General features: G+C 42.1%; 1 protein-coding gene across 2 annotated transcripts in view; it reads right to left on the reverse strand.

Moving 5' to 3' along the window:
- The window catches only part of Ttn (titin), a 273,795-nt gene that overhangs the window by 50,504 nt on the left and 208,736 nt on the right, over window positions 1-14,555 (reverse strand). For both annotated transcript variants that reach the window (XM_029536006.1, XM_029536008.1), the window contains 20 exons: window positions 11,486-14,452; window positions 10,388-10,708; window positions 9,999-10,283; window positions 9,599-9,898; window positions 8,984-9,286; window positions 8,319-8,594; window positions 7,905-8,204; window positions 7,417-7,719; window positions 6,851-7,150; window positions 5,656-5,943; window positions 4,921-5,217; window positions 4,527-4,829; window positions 4,125-4,430; window positions 2,887-3,174; window positions 2,475-2,765; window positions 2,100-2,387; window positions 1,332-1,919; window positions 1,004-1,108; window positions 399-596; window positions 12-308 (listed from right to left, as the gene is read on the reverse strand). In XM_029536006.1, the coding sequence (XP_029391866.1) occupies window positions 12-308; window positions 399-596; window positions 1,004-1,108; window positions 1,332-1,919; window positions 2,100-2,387; window positions 2,475-2,765; window positions 2,887-3,174; window positions 4,125-4,430; window positions 4,527-4,829; window positions 4,921-5,217; window positions 5,656-5,943; window positions 6,851-7,150; window positions 7,417-7,719; window positions 7,905-8,204; window positions 8,319-8,594; window positions 8,984-9,286; window positions 9,599-9,898; window positions 9,999-10,283; window positions 10,388-10,708; window positions 11,486-14,452 (8,604 nt within the window). The remainder of the gene's footprint in view (window positions 1-11; window positions 309-398; window positions 597-1,003; window positions 1,109-1,331; window positions 1,920-2,099; window positions 2,388-2,474; window positions 2,766-2,886; window positions 3,175-4,124; window positions 4,431-4,526; window positions 4,830-4,920; window positions 5,218-5,655; window positions 5,944-6,850; window positions 7,151-7,416; window positions 7,720-7,904; window positions 8,205-8,318; window positions 8,595-8,983; window positions 9,287-9,598; window positions 9,899-9,998; window positions 10,284-10,387; window positions 10,709-11,485; window positions 14,453-14,555) is intronic.

Below are 14,555 nucleotides of genomic sequence, written 5' to 3' on the forward strand. Positions count from 1 at the left end.
GCTCCACATACCGTATTCATCCTTGCAAATAATGGTTCCTGTGCTCTCTGATGGAGCACTGATAGCACCTGCTGTATTCTTTGCTCTGATTCGGAATTCATATTTTCCACCTTCAACAAGGTCAGTTACAGTAAAGGCACAGTCTGGGACATTAACATGGTTCGCTTTCATCCAAGACTTAGAGGGTAGGTCCCGCTTCTCCACTATATAGCCTGTTAATTTGTGACCACCATCGTATTTGGGTTCTGTCCAGATGAGAGTCACTGAATTCCTTGTTACACTGATAACCTCAGGTTTTCCAGGAGGATCTAAAACAGAAAAGAAAATCCATCAAACAAACCACCAATGCTTGCTTCGTGTAGCACACTCCCTCAGGCTTTGCTTTAGCAATGACTTACCGATTGGATCAAGTGCCACAACTGGCTCTGATGGCAGACTTGGCTTGCCCACTCCGGCTAGATTGATAGCCATAACTCTGAATTCATATTCAAGACCTTCAGTTAATCCTGTTACTTTGAAATCTTTCATCCTTATAGGAGTCTTGTTAGCTCTCTTCCACAGAAGGCTGTTTCTTTCCTTGAATTCAATATGATACCCTGCAAATGACCAAAACGTATCAATTCGGATAGAGATTATACAGACTGGTTTGAAATATATACATTATTACCCAAGCTAGTTATTTGCAGATATATTAAAAAGATAACTTTTGCTTGTTATCTGTATTTTTATTTTCTGGGTGTGGTGCCATTTTCTCTCTTGCAATATACATAAATATTACCATTTCTTTTGTAAAAACAGTATGCATTTGCTCTAAAATTACTTTCTTTATGAACTATTATATTGTTTTTTTAGATAAAGTAAATATTAATTGTGCATATGTATAAACAAAATGTTTCTAAGAAACACTGATATAAAACCGAGAGGATAGGAGTATATTAATTGTGCATATGTATAAACAAAAAACACTGATATAAAACCGAGAGGATAGGAGTAAATTTAATACCTGTAATTGGTGAGCCACCAGTCTTTTTGGGGTCAGTCCATGTTAGAGATACTGAATCATGTCTGACATCCACAATATTGGGAGGTGGGGGAGCATCAGGCACATCTAGAGAAAGGTAGAGAATGTAAGATTTAGAAGAAAGAGCCTCCACAAAGCCATATTTTGTTTCATTCATATATATACACACATATATATATGTATATATATATATACATATATATACACACATATATATGTATATATATATATACATATATATATATACATATACACAAACACACACACACACACACACACACACATATATATACTATTTTAACGCACTTACCAAATGGATGTTTGGCAACAATTGGCTCTGACTTTAGGCCTTCTCCTACACCATATTTATTTTCAGCACTGACCCTAAAGGTGTATTCTATGCCCTCGTGAAGTCTGGTTACTCTAAAGGTGGTTTTCTGGACAGCCGAAGCACATGTCACCCACTTGTTATTCACAGAGTCTCTCTTCTCTAGTACATAGTTGGTGATTTCAGAACCTCCATCATCCTTCGGAGGACCCCACTTCAAGGTCATAGCTTCTGCTGTGACTTCATCAAATTTGATTGGTCCGGTGGGGATGCCAGGCTTGCCAACAACCTTTATTGAGAGAGTTCCTTCCTTGGTGCCAGCAACGTTCTTGAGTGTGATCGTGTATTTTCCAGCATCGGATTTTTGGCAGTCATATACTACAAGGGTTGTATTAACTGCAGTTGATTCGACACTGACTCTTGTGTCTGTTGCTAGAGGATCTTCGCCCTTCTTCCAAGACACCGATGGTGCAGGTTTGCCTTTTATGGGGATCTTGAGACGGAAGTTGCTGTTTTCTTTAGCCAAGTAGCACAAATCAGGGAGATCCTTCAAGTCAAGATCGGGAGCCACTATTAAAAAAAAGGGAGCGGAGACAAATTATTTGTGTTGAAATTATTGAGATTAGAAAGTCACCTCAGATCACTGTCGGTTTAAAAGGTGTATGTTTGGTAAGCCAGCGTGTTGGGGTTCTGGCAGACACTTCTGACGACAAATGGGAGAAAGTAAAGTTGCTTAGGGGAGATGCTCACCAACATCGTCCTTGGCCACAACCATGATTTCACTTGGGGTTCCTTCTCCGTTTTCGTTCTCAGCGCTTACTCTGAAGGTGTACTCCTTCCCCTCCTTCAGGTCCTTTGTGGAGTACTGGAGGCTCAGTGATTTCATGACCCGTTGCCACTTGTTTTCTTCCGTCAGGAAATCCACCACATAGCCAGTAATTCTGCTTCCGCCATCGCTGCGAGGCTTTTTCCAGCCGATGGTACAAGATGACTTAGTTACAGCCAGCGCTTTCAGGTCAACCACAGGTCCCGGGGTTTCTAAAAGAGGAGAAGAGATGAATCTAACCCCCTGGGCAACCAAAGTAGGCTGTAGTTCAATGTGATTGGCCCTAGTCCGGGACTTACCAGAAGCTTTGACAGCATCACGTGTCTCCCCCGGATCCCCGATACCATACTCATTTTCAGCAAACACTCTGAAGAAGTAGGATTTCCCCTCCTCCAAGTTAGAGACTCTGAAGCTTGTCTTTGAGCACTCGGTTGTCACCGTCGACCAGGACTTCCTCTCTGCATCCCGTTTCTCAACCACATAGTTTATGATGGGGCTCCCACCATCAATAATGGGAGGATCCCAGGTAACATATGCAGAGTCCTTGGATACCTCCTTAACAGTCACATTGACAGGCGGACCAGGAGTGTCTGAAGAGCAAGAGGTTAAGTAAGAAATGAACACAAACACATTAAAAGATATATGAACTATGGTTTCAAACTCACAACTATGGTTTCAAGCACATGTGATTCTTTTCTTCAGTAGACTTACCCAGCACTTTAACCACAATAGTGTACTCCTTCTTGCCACAGCTGTTCTCCAAGGTTAAGATATATTTTCCTGCATCATATTTGTTCACATTTTCGCAGCGCAAGAAGGTGTCAAAGTCTGTTGACTTTATATCCAGGCCAAGCCTTTCTCTTAGATTGACGTTCGGTTTAGACCAAGTAATCTTTGGAGGTGGCCGTCCTTTTACTGGCACATAGAGTCTCATTGTAACTCCAGCACGTAAGATAAGTGTTTTCCTTAGTTCAGCATCAAGTTCTCCCTCGGGTGGAACTATTTAATTGGGGGGGGGGTGAAGAAAGTTAAAGTCATAAAAATGTAAGCATCACATGTATTTCTGAAGACTGCCCTTATCATTTCTAAATGCACTTCCTTTGTAAAACTGATTTCTTGTTTTTTTTAAACACCCTTAATAATTCAATACTCTCATGATCTTTCATTTGTCTTTATTTTACTTTTATTTTTAGATATGTGTTTCTGTGTATGTTTGCATATGTGAATGCAGAGTCCATGGAAGCCAGAAATGGACATTGGAGTTTCTGGAGGTGAAGTCATGGGCACTTGTAAGTCACTTGAAGTGAGTGCTGGGACCCAATGCTCTCTTAACCACTGAGCTAGCTCTCTAGCCCCCAAGGTATTTTCATTTTTCGATGAACGTTGGACATAACCAAATATTCCTTAGAGGACCTGTAGTCCTCTCACATGAACCTTGAATGTCTAAGACTCTATGTGGAAAGACTGCTTCCTCCAGCCTTGGTTTTTCTTTTTTATATTCACTGAAGTCATCCTGCAAATACTTCACCCCATTTGTTATTTCATTGCAGGAAGGAAAGTATGTAATAGATAAAATAGACTGCTTGGAAAAGTTTTAAAGGTAAGAAGGAGTGATGGAGATGAAATAAGAGGAATAAAATTTATGAGAGCCTCCCAGGCACATGCTTATTGAAGGGTTTGTTGGATAAGTAAATAACAAATGAAAGGAAAATAAACAGGTCATAACTTCAAAAAAAAAACCCACTTTATTCTTAGAATAAAAGTCCATATTCCTCTGAAACACCTATGACCTTCATTCAATTTGGCATGCTAAAAAATATGAAGTACCACCCATTCCTCCTAACCTGTGCTCCTGGAACTTGTAGATGTGTGTGCATAGGAGTCAATTAAAATTCCTTCTTAGGATATGATGAAGAGAATGTCTCATTTCTATCTTTTGGTGTACTTACTTAGGATATCCTTGGGGCAGTGTTTATCTGGCACATCGCTGGGGTCGCTGTACCCGATCTTGTTCACAGCATACACTCGGAACTGATACTCAGTGTTTTCCATCAGGCCAGTCACCTCAAAGCGGGTCTTCTGGAGCTTCTCTGGCAAATTGCACCTCACCCAGTGATCAGAGTCAGCTCGCTTTACCTCCACAAGATAACCGATGATAGGGCTGCCACCATCATAGGCTGGCTTGCCCCATGATAGACTCACAGAACTACGGGTGGTATCATAGACTTTAGGGAAAGCTGGCGGGCCAGGAGGATCTGAGGATAAATGACAGCAGAGAGGATTAGCAAAAACTTCCTTTCTGGCTGTTTAATGCTGAATCCGGAGTACAGGACTCTGTCAAGTACACTTACACAGTGGGTCTTGAGCATACACGGCTTTGGATGCATCACTGGGTTTGCCAGGTCCAGCTTTATTGATAGCTGTAACTCGGAATTCATACTCCGTGCCTTCCTGGAGACCTGTGGCTTTTAATGTCCTTTCTATGACAGGTTTTCTGTTGACTTTAGTCCAGTTAACTGCCTGAGTTTCCCGCTTTTCAACCAAGTATCCGGTGATAGGTGAGCCACCATCATCTGCTGGGGCTTTCCAGCTGACGGTCATGTGATCTTTAGTGATGTTGCTAATGACAGGAGGGTCACAGCGTCCAGGTGGGTCTGTAGAGATGGAATGATAAGTTGATGTCCTAAGCGAAAAGGCAGTATTTAAAAAGTAAAGGGCCAACTGCTGGAGCATGTTCTTACTTACCATATGGATTTTTGGCAATCACTGGCTCAGTGAAGATGGGATCGCCGACTCCGTATTTGTTTTCGGCACAGATACGGAACTGGTATTCATGGCCCTCTATCAGTTTCTCCACAGTGCAGCTGGTGATGGGCACAGTAGCAGAGACCTGGGCCCAGTTGGGCCTGCTTGTTTCACGCTTGTCAATGATGTAGTTGGTGATTTCTGAGCCTCCATCCTCGAGAGGAGGTTCCCAGGACAACATTGCACGGTCTGCATACATCTTGTTGATTTTCACGGATGCTGGAGGACCTGGCTTATCTGAAAGAATGGAGAAGAAGAGTGGAGCACTTCACTATAAAGGTGAATGAAAAGAGAGAAGAGGGCTAGAGAGTAGGCTACCCTCAATATTGTCATCAACTCCTGTGAGACTCTAGATGTCACCTCACATCTCAGAATCCTATGTAGCTGAAATGTGTAGTCACTAATACTCTTTAGAAATCAAAACCACTACTCTGTAATACTATTAATTTTATTCTTAGGAAATACTTTGTTTATTGTGCTTGAGACAGGGCATCTTGTAGAACAGGCTGGCTTCGAAGTCCCTGAGTATTGGAGCATGACCTTGAACTCCTGATCCTCCTGCCTCCTCCCAAATCCTGGGCTTATAGGAGTTCATTGCCATGTACAGCCTATAAACGTATGTATAGCTCTTCAGGCTAAGCGAAGCATGGGAGTGTAATCAAGTGCTTTAATTACCTAGTACTTTCAGCTTAATGGTGGCTGACTTGGAACCACTGGAATTTTCGGCAGTAATGGTATAGTCTCCTGAGTCTTTCCGGTTCACACTGAACAGCTCCAAGGTACATAAGTTCCGCTTCATTGCCATCTTTATGCCTTCGGCTTGTTTTATTGGTGTACTGTCTTTCTTCCAAGAAACCGTTGGCATTGGTTTCCCAAAGACAGTAGCATCCAAGCAGACATTAGTCCCAGCTTTCACGGTAAGCAAAGACTTCATCTCAACACTGAGTTCTATCCTTGGGGGTACTGGAAAGAAAGAAGATTGAAGGATTAATCTATGCAAAGTTGTGTTGTACAATTATTACTGATTATTGTGATAAATTCACATTTGTTTCATGAGTGAGATTTTATCTTGTTATTAATTATGAACTTTTAATGCTTGGGATTGAAACCAGGTCCTCATACATGCTAGGCATGTGCTGTACCACTGAGTTACACCCTTATTCCTCCATAGTTATTTTCATTTCATTATTATTTACATTTATGGGTACAGAAATGGGTATTTTGGCATAAGTATGCATTGTGGAATGATTCAATCAAGCAAACTCATACAACAGTGACCTCACCTATTCAGTCAGCATTTTTCTGGGTGTGAGGAAAACACCTAAAATCTTCTTTTTTAGTACCTTTGAGATTTATTAAACGTTATAAATTATGACACCATTCAGGGGAGTAGATCACCACAAATGATTCTTCCTGTCAGACTGAAACTTTGACATTCTCTCCTTATCTCATTTCTCTTCCCTTCCCTTAGCCACTTACTTTTTAATCTACATATACTTTGTGAAAGTTAAATACGTTTAATATAAAAATTTGACAGGACTGCAAATAGGAATCCCAAGACAAGGCTTCAGCACTGTCATTGTATTGTTTCTTTGTCTTTCTTCCTGTGATTATGCATCATTAAAATCTTTCAGTCCTCATTCTTGTAACTGCTTTCTTGTTTTGCTTATTACAGTTCTCGTAAGCATAATTTTTAGTGCTCTGTAAATTTAGTTTACAAAGTAAACACCCTCATTTATTCTTTGCCATTCCCACAAGTATGGGTTTAGTGTTTGATTTTTTTGTTTGTTTGTTTGTTGGGGGGGTGTTTAGGAGACATGACTGACCATCATGGATACTCTATATGTTATAATATGCAATAGAATCTTACCATTTTCTGCAAGAATGGTCACTGGATCGGAAGGCTCAGAAGGCTGGCTGATGTTCACAGCAGTCTTGGCAATTGCTCTGAATTGATACTGAGCATTCTCTTCTAACCCAGTAGCTGTGTACTCTTCCTGGGGAATCTGGTGAGGTGTGGTATTGCACCGAACCCATTTATCACCAGGAAGTTTGCAAGCCTCTACAAAATAGCCAATAATTCGGCTGCCTCCATCATGCTTTGGACGGGCCCAGATAAGCGATGCGCTGTTCTTGGTGACATCAACAACTTCAGGTTTCCCTGGCGGATCTAAAGCCAAAATAAATATTCTCAATGTTGATCTTAACTAGAAGTTTAAACACAACACAGCATCACTCCTGTGATGTCCAACAGGATAACAATGATCTCATGCCAACCATCCACCCCATTATCTAGTTTTGAGTACTTGTTCTACATTGACAGGAAAGACAGTACATTTTCATGGTAAGAGGTAGGTCCTCTTCTAGGATGGAAGTACTAACGTTCAGAAGCAAGATTTAAATGTACCTCTCTCATTCCAAACAACCATTACTTACCAACTGGCATCCTTGCAGTCACATACTCTGTTGGTTTGCTAGGTGGGCTGGACCCAGCTTTGTTTAGGGCATAGATTCTGAATGAATATTCTAGACCTTCTACGAGGCCAGCACAAGGATACTCAGTTGACCGGACAATAGTGTCATTAGCTTTCACCCAGAGCAAACTGTTTCTTTCTTTGCGTTCAATCAGGTAACCAGTGATGGGGCTTCCTCCATCACTGTCTGGTCTGTCCCACGCGACAAATATGCAGTCTTTGTTGACTTTAGTGACACGTGCATTCTTTGGCTCACTAGGAACATCTAGAGGTGAAGACAGGGAAATGTCAGATTCTGCCTCCAAGAATGTGTGTTTGTATATTCATATATGTATACATACACCCACATGTATATACACACACACATATATACATACACACAAATATATATATATATATATATATATATATATATATAAAAATTTCTCATACACACAATGAAACTCTTACCAAATGGGAACTTAGCAAGCATCTTTGGAGATGTGAGAGGCTCTGAAATGCCAAATCTGTTTTCAGCTCGGACCCGGAAGATATACTCCTGGCCTGGGATCAGCTTTCCAACCCTGCAGGAAGTCTTGGTGACTGAAGCTAGAGCTGTGACCCAATCGCCACGGCTTACATCACATTTCTCTACTATGTAATTGGTGATGTTGCTGCCTCCATCCTCCAGAGGGATGTGCCAAGACAGGGAGCAAGCATCAGCATCTATTTCAGAAATGTCAAATGGAGGCTGAGGGGGCCCAGGAGCATCTGCATAAATCAAGAGGAAAGAAATATAAGAACAGAGATTTAATAGTTTAAAAACAAAAGGCAACCATTCTGATCTCCATATTTTCATGGCCACTTGTCTCATGTGTAACCTACCCATGACTGTAACTTTGATTTTCTGAGTGTCTGACCCAGAGCTATTCTCTGCCGTGAGGCTATAGTAACCACTGTCTTTTCTAGTGACGTCTTTTATGATCAGAACTGAGGAGCTGTCTGCCTTGTGGATGGCCAGGTGGCTGGATGTAACAACTTCGTCGTCTCCTTTCTTCCATTTGCAGATGGGGTTAGGCTTTCCGTACACATGCGCCTCGACTCGGAGCTTCTTCCCGGCTTTGATAGTGATTTGCTCGGGCATGAGGATCTTTGGTGGCACTGAAAGAAAAGACAAAAACCATTCCTTAGGTGGGGAATTTTTCTGGGTTTTTAAAGATTTGCTGTGGTAGCCCACTAGGGGTTTCAACCTCATGATTCATGGATTTATAATGGAATTTTTAAAAAAAATGTTAAATGCAACAGAAAGTATCAGATATAGCATACGTAAGGCTAGGGAAAGTTCCCTGATCTGTGTGTATAGACCTTCTTAACTCAAGGATAAATGTCTGCCTTAACCAGCTTTTTATCACACGGTACAAAGGAAGCAATGGCTATTTATAAAGACTGGCTATGTAGTTTATCTATTCAGAAAAGCCAGATAAGAGGAACAGATATTCACGCAGGCTAAACATCCATACGCAGAAAATGAGAATAAATGGAAAACTTACATAGCTGTTCTTTGGCTTCGTAGACGCCTTCAGCCTCTCTTGGCATGCTGACTCCAACAGCATTTCTAGCTGCAACTCTAAATTTATATTTCTTTCCTTCTTTTAGGCCAGTGACAATAAGGCTGAGGTCTTTGACCACTGAGTACTCTGTCCAGCGATCTGCAGGTTGGTCTTCTTCTCTGTAACTAATGATATAGCCATCGATTTTAGCGCCTCCATCACGCAACGGAGGTAACCAGGCCAGCGTAGCACTGTTCTTTGTCATTTCGGTCACCTCCAGTTTTCTTGGAGGATCTGGCTCACCTAGAAGAAAAACAGAATTTAGAAAGTTAGGTACCTTTATAATCCTCTTTGCTAATGCATAATGCATATGTAAGAGTTTCAGTATGACCTTTGCACCAAGTATATGGAATGTGTAGTTCAACATGTTGAAAATGAAGTATAAGATGAAGAAACTAATATAAGTTTTGTCTGAGAGAGATATTCACTGTACTCTTGGGGTTTCTGGTTTCACAAATCAAGTCCCTTCCGGTGGATTATAGTCATACTGATCTCATGACCTTATTAAACTAGAGGGCTGCAATCAAAGGGGGGAAATCAAAGGAGATTGCTTACTGAGAGGATCTGATGCAAGCACAGGTTTGGGAATGTCTGTTGGGACACCAGGACCATATTCATTGACAGCAGTTACTCGGAAGAAATATTCATTTCCAGGGACAAGGTTGGTGACATTGAAGCTTGTTTTCTTCACTTCAGGGGTAACTGTTGACCATGTTTTTCTTTCTGCCTCACGTTTCTCCACAATATAATGTGTCACTTGGCTTCCACCATCATTTTCAGGAGGTGCCCAGGACACATGGCATGATGTTTTGGTGACATCCGAAACTTTTAAATCAGACACAGGTCCAGGAGTATCTGTAAAGATCCACAGACTCAGAACACATGTCTCATAAGCATTCTTATTAACGTCTTTGCTTTTGGAGCAGGAAAAAAAAAAAACATTTGGATAACACACCTAGTACTTTGACATTCACAAAAACAGCCTTTTCTCCTGCCGGGTTCACAAGGGTCAGGGAGTATTTTCCAGAGTCATCACGGGTAGAGTTGGGGATGACAAGGAAGGCCATAGTGTCAACTAGATCGACTTGTCCTTTTCTAACCACATTATCAATGCCCACTTTGCGCCATGTGACTTTGGGGGCAGGTCGTCCTCTCACTATTGCAAATAGTCGAATAGGGCAGCCGGCTCTCACTACGACCAGTTTTCTCATGCTGGCATCCAAGTCAATCTCTGGAGGCTCTGCAAACAACACAAAAGACATCAGCCAATTCTTGAGACATGAGGAAGCCCATGACCATGAGAATGAATGTAGAGGAATATTTACCACTACAGAAAGGTCTCACCTAGGATTTCTTTAGGTTTGATGGCTTCCTTTAGCTCTGCAGGGCGCCCAATGCCAACTTGATTCTGGGCACACACCCTGAACTCATACTCCTGGTTCTCATCCAAGCTGGTGACTGTAAATTCCATGCGAATAAGTTGAGCTGCGGCGTTGCACCTCTTCCAGCCTTCATCGGGTGATGCATCTGCTATTTTGGGTCTCATCTCTACAACGTATCCAATTATTGGTGCCCCACCATCATAGACTGGTTTTCCCCATGCGAGAGTTATGGAATTTTTGGTTGTATCAACCACTTTGAAATTGGTTGGTGGACCAGGTGGTTCTGAAAATAAATTACATGAAAATAAATGCACATGCAATTAATCATATGCACATGTAGGTCAGAGGTCAACTTCGAGTGTCCTTCTGCATTGCTCTCTGCTTTATTTTTGACACAGGATCTCTCAATGAAACTGTTGCTTCCCATTTGGCTAGACTGAATGGCCAGTGAATTCCAGAAATACGCCCATCTCTGCCTCCCTTTCAGCACTGAGGTTATAGATATGTACAAGGCTTTGTACAAGGGTGCTGATGATCTGAATCTAGACCTCAAGCTTATGTGACAGGAGCTTTACCCACTAACTCATCTACCCAGCCTCATGATATTTTAATGTTTAATTTTATAGTTAATGTTCAAATAAGCTCCAAAGAAGGTCATTCTAGTTTCTCAACTCCCCAGACTTCTTTGTTTTTCTTTCTAAAAATTAGGATATGCCATATATTTTTTTAGTGATATGATAAAAGGTCTATGTGGAGAAATATTAGCTAAGATGCAGCTTGCAAAATATGAAACAAACTTTCGACAGATACTTCTACACACCATTTTAAGAATTGATTTAATGGTGTTGGAGAGATGGCTCAGTGGTTGAGTGCTGACTGTTCTTCCAATCCTGAGTTCAATTCCCAGCCACCACACAGTGGCTCACAACCATCTGTAATGAGATCTGGTGCTCTCTTCGGGCGTGTCTGAAGACAACTACAGTATACTCATATATACATAAATAAGTCTCTTTTAAGAAAAATAATTGGTTTAATATCAGAAAAAGTAGGACCGTCTTACCTATGGGATCTTTTGCCACCACTGGTCTTGATGGTAAGCTTGGTTCTCCAATGCCAACTTCATTTTCTGCTTTGACACGGAACTGGTACTCGTGCCCTGGGAGGAGATTCTGTACTTTCAAGCGCCGCTCAGGGATGGCACTCTTGTTAACAGGGACCCAGCGGACTGCATGCTTTTCTTTTTTCTCTAAATAGTATCCTGTGATGGACTTCCCACCATCATATTCAGGGGCATTCCAAACCACGGTCATCTCTTCTTTGCTTACTTTAGTGACTTCTGGAGGATCAGGGCGACCAGGTCTATCATACTTGGTTTTTGCAATGACTGGTTTACTTTCTGTTGGAGGCCCTGTGCCTATTTTGTTTTCTGCACGAACTCTGAAAATATATTCATTTCCTTCTATGAGACGAGTCACTGTAGCACTGGGTGTCAAGACATTAGCGGAATAGGTAGACCATACCATTCTCTTGCTCTCACATTTTTCTAGAATATAATTTTGGATTTCACAGCCGCCATCATCTTCTGGTGGATCCCAGCGGATAGTACACCTATCACTGGACACATCAGTGATTTTCAGGTTTCTTACAGGACCAGGTTTATCTAAAACATTGACAGTCGCATAGGCCACAAAACTGCCAGCTGGGTTAGTTGCTGTGACTACATATTTACCGCCATCACTTCGCTTTGCTTTGGTAAGAGAGAATTTCGATGTTTCGGCACTGGTATCAATCTTGACCCTTGGTGATCTCGTTAAATCTGTAGCATCTTTGTCTTTGGTCCAGGCAACCTCTGGGAATGGTTTGCCTCTCACACCTGCCTCGAGTCTAATGGTGTCCCCTGCTTTGACAGTTAACACTCCACTTAATTTTAGATCAAGTACTGGCTTCTGGAGATCTTCCTTCACAACAACTTCCTCTGTCCTCACCCAATCACTTTCTCCACCTTCATTCTTAGTTTGTACTCTGAACTCATAAATCTGGTTTTCAACACACTTATCAACCATGTAGTGGGTTTCCTTAATGCTTCCCTTGTGTACTCTTTCCCAGTCTGCAGAGCCCTTCAGTCTCCTCTCAACATGGTATGATAGATTCGGGCTACCACCATCATAATCAGGCCGTCGCCACTTTAGATAGACAAAGGTCTTTCCTTTATCTGCAATGTGAAGGTTTTCAGGCTCCCCTGGCCTGTCAATAGGATTGATGGCCAAAATTGGAGTCTTTGTTTCAATGGTTGGCCCAACACCTACTTTATTCTCTGCACAAACACGGAAATAGTATTCATTATTGGCTAACAGGTTGGCCTTGACCAGTCTCTTGGTAACATCTGAGGCAACGATTGACCAGCCTTTCTGATTTGGCTTACGATATTCCACTATGAAATTTGTAATTTCTGAGCCACCGTTATCTAGTGGATTTTCCCAAGAAATGGTGCAGTTTTCCTTGGTTACATTGCTAACCTTCAGATTCTGGCAAGGCCCAGGTCTGTCAAGGACATTAACAATGGCTGACCCTTGGGCATGTCCACTGCTGTTCTTAGCAGAGATGATATACTTGCCATGGTCAGCTCTGACAGCTTCTTTAATTTGTAGTTCAACACGCGGCAGATCATGAATTAGGTCAACCCGCTTGTCTTTGACCAGTACTTTTCCCTCCTTAGACCAAGTTATGTCTGGCTCAGGTCTGCCTTTGACTCGGGCAAGAATGCGAATAGTTTGACCCACCCGGACGGTAATGACGTCACGGCATGTAACATCAAGTTCTACTTCTGGGGGATGAAGGATGTCTTTTGCGATCACAGATTCTGCGAGCTCTCTTGGCTCTCCCTCACCCACAATATTAGCTGCTCTGATTCGAAATCTGTACTCATTTCCTTCAATCAGTCCAGGGACCCGGAAGGCACATTGCCTGATGAGTTCGTCTTTGTTAATCCTATCCCACTGCGCTGTGCCAGGTTTCTGATACTCTACTACATACCCCAGAATGGGGCTGCCACCATCACTGAGAGGCTTTGTCCACACCAAGTCAGCAGATTCTTTGCTCTTGTCTTTCAGCTTAGGATTTATAGGTGGCCCTGGTGGTTTGATGGGCCGGCAAGCTTTGATTGGGTCAGAACTGGGGGATGGATTGCTTAAACCAGCAAGATTTTCAGCAAAAACTCTAAACTCATATGTATTCCCCTCATAGAGTCCAGTCACCCTGAACTTCAGGTCAGCAATAGGTGTTTTGTTGACCCTCACCCATTTGCCAGTTATTTCTCGGCGCTCTACATAATAGCCAGTTATTGGACTGCCACCATCAGATTTTGGCAGTGTCCAAGACACCGTTGCAGCATTTTCAGTAATGTCAGTTACCACTGGTTTACCAGGAGGAGATGGAGGATTGAACTTGTGCTTAGCAACAGTAGGTATGGAGTCAAGGGGAGGACCGACACCCATCTTGTTCTCTGCTTTGACTCTGAAAACATATTCACAGCCTTTTTGGAGATGTGGGACCTTCAGTTTCAGCTTACTGCTTCCTGCAGAGACGACACCCCATGTACCTTTCCTCGTATCTTGTTTCTCAACAATGTAATTTATCACTGGGCTCCCTCCATCATCCTTAGGCGGCTGCCATGAGATAGTCATGTATTCAGGCGTGACATCCAGGATATTAATAGGACCTGTTGGTGGACCGGGTACATCAAGAACAGTAAGATGAACAGCTACTGTTTTGGTACCCGCTGCATTGGAAACTGTGAGTTGGTATTCCCCAGTATCCTTCCTTAAACAATTCTTAATGGTCAGCACTGATGAGAAGCTGTCAGTCTCAACTGTGTAGTGGTCGTCGGTTTTAATCTCAGTCCCATCAGTTGCCCATTTTGCAGTAGGAACAGGTACACCTCTTATGATGGCAGGGAATCTAACTGTGGTACCGGCCTTCACCACAAGCCCTTCAATTAATTTCACATCTAATTCTACAGATGGAGGCACTGGGGAAAAAAAAGAGAGATAGAGAGAGAGACAAGGCTATTAGATTTGAACTTTCATAGTATGAATAATTTAAAGAAGATATCAAAGTGCCAATCCAAAAGT

Source organism: Mus pahari, chromosome 3 (assembly GCF_900095145.1).
Source record: "Mus pahari chromosome 3, PAHARI_EIJ_v1.1, whole genome shotgun sequence".
Taxonomy (NCBI): Eukaryota; Metazoa; Chordata; class Mammalia; order Rodentia; family Muridae; genus Mus; species Mus pahari.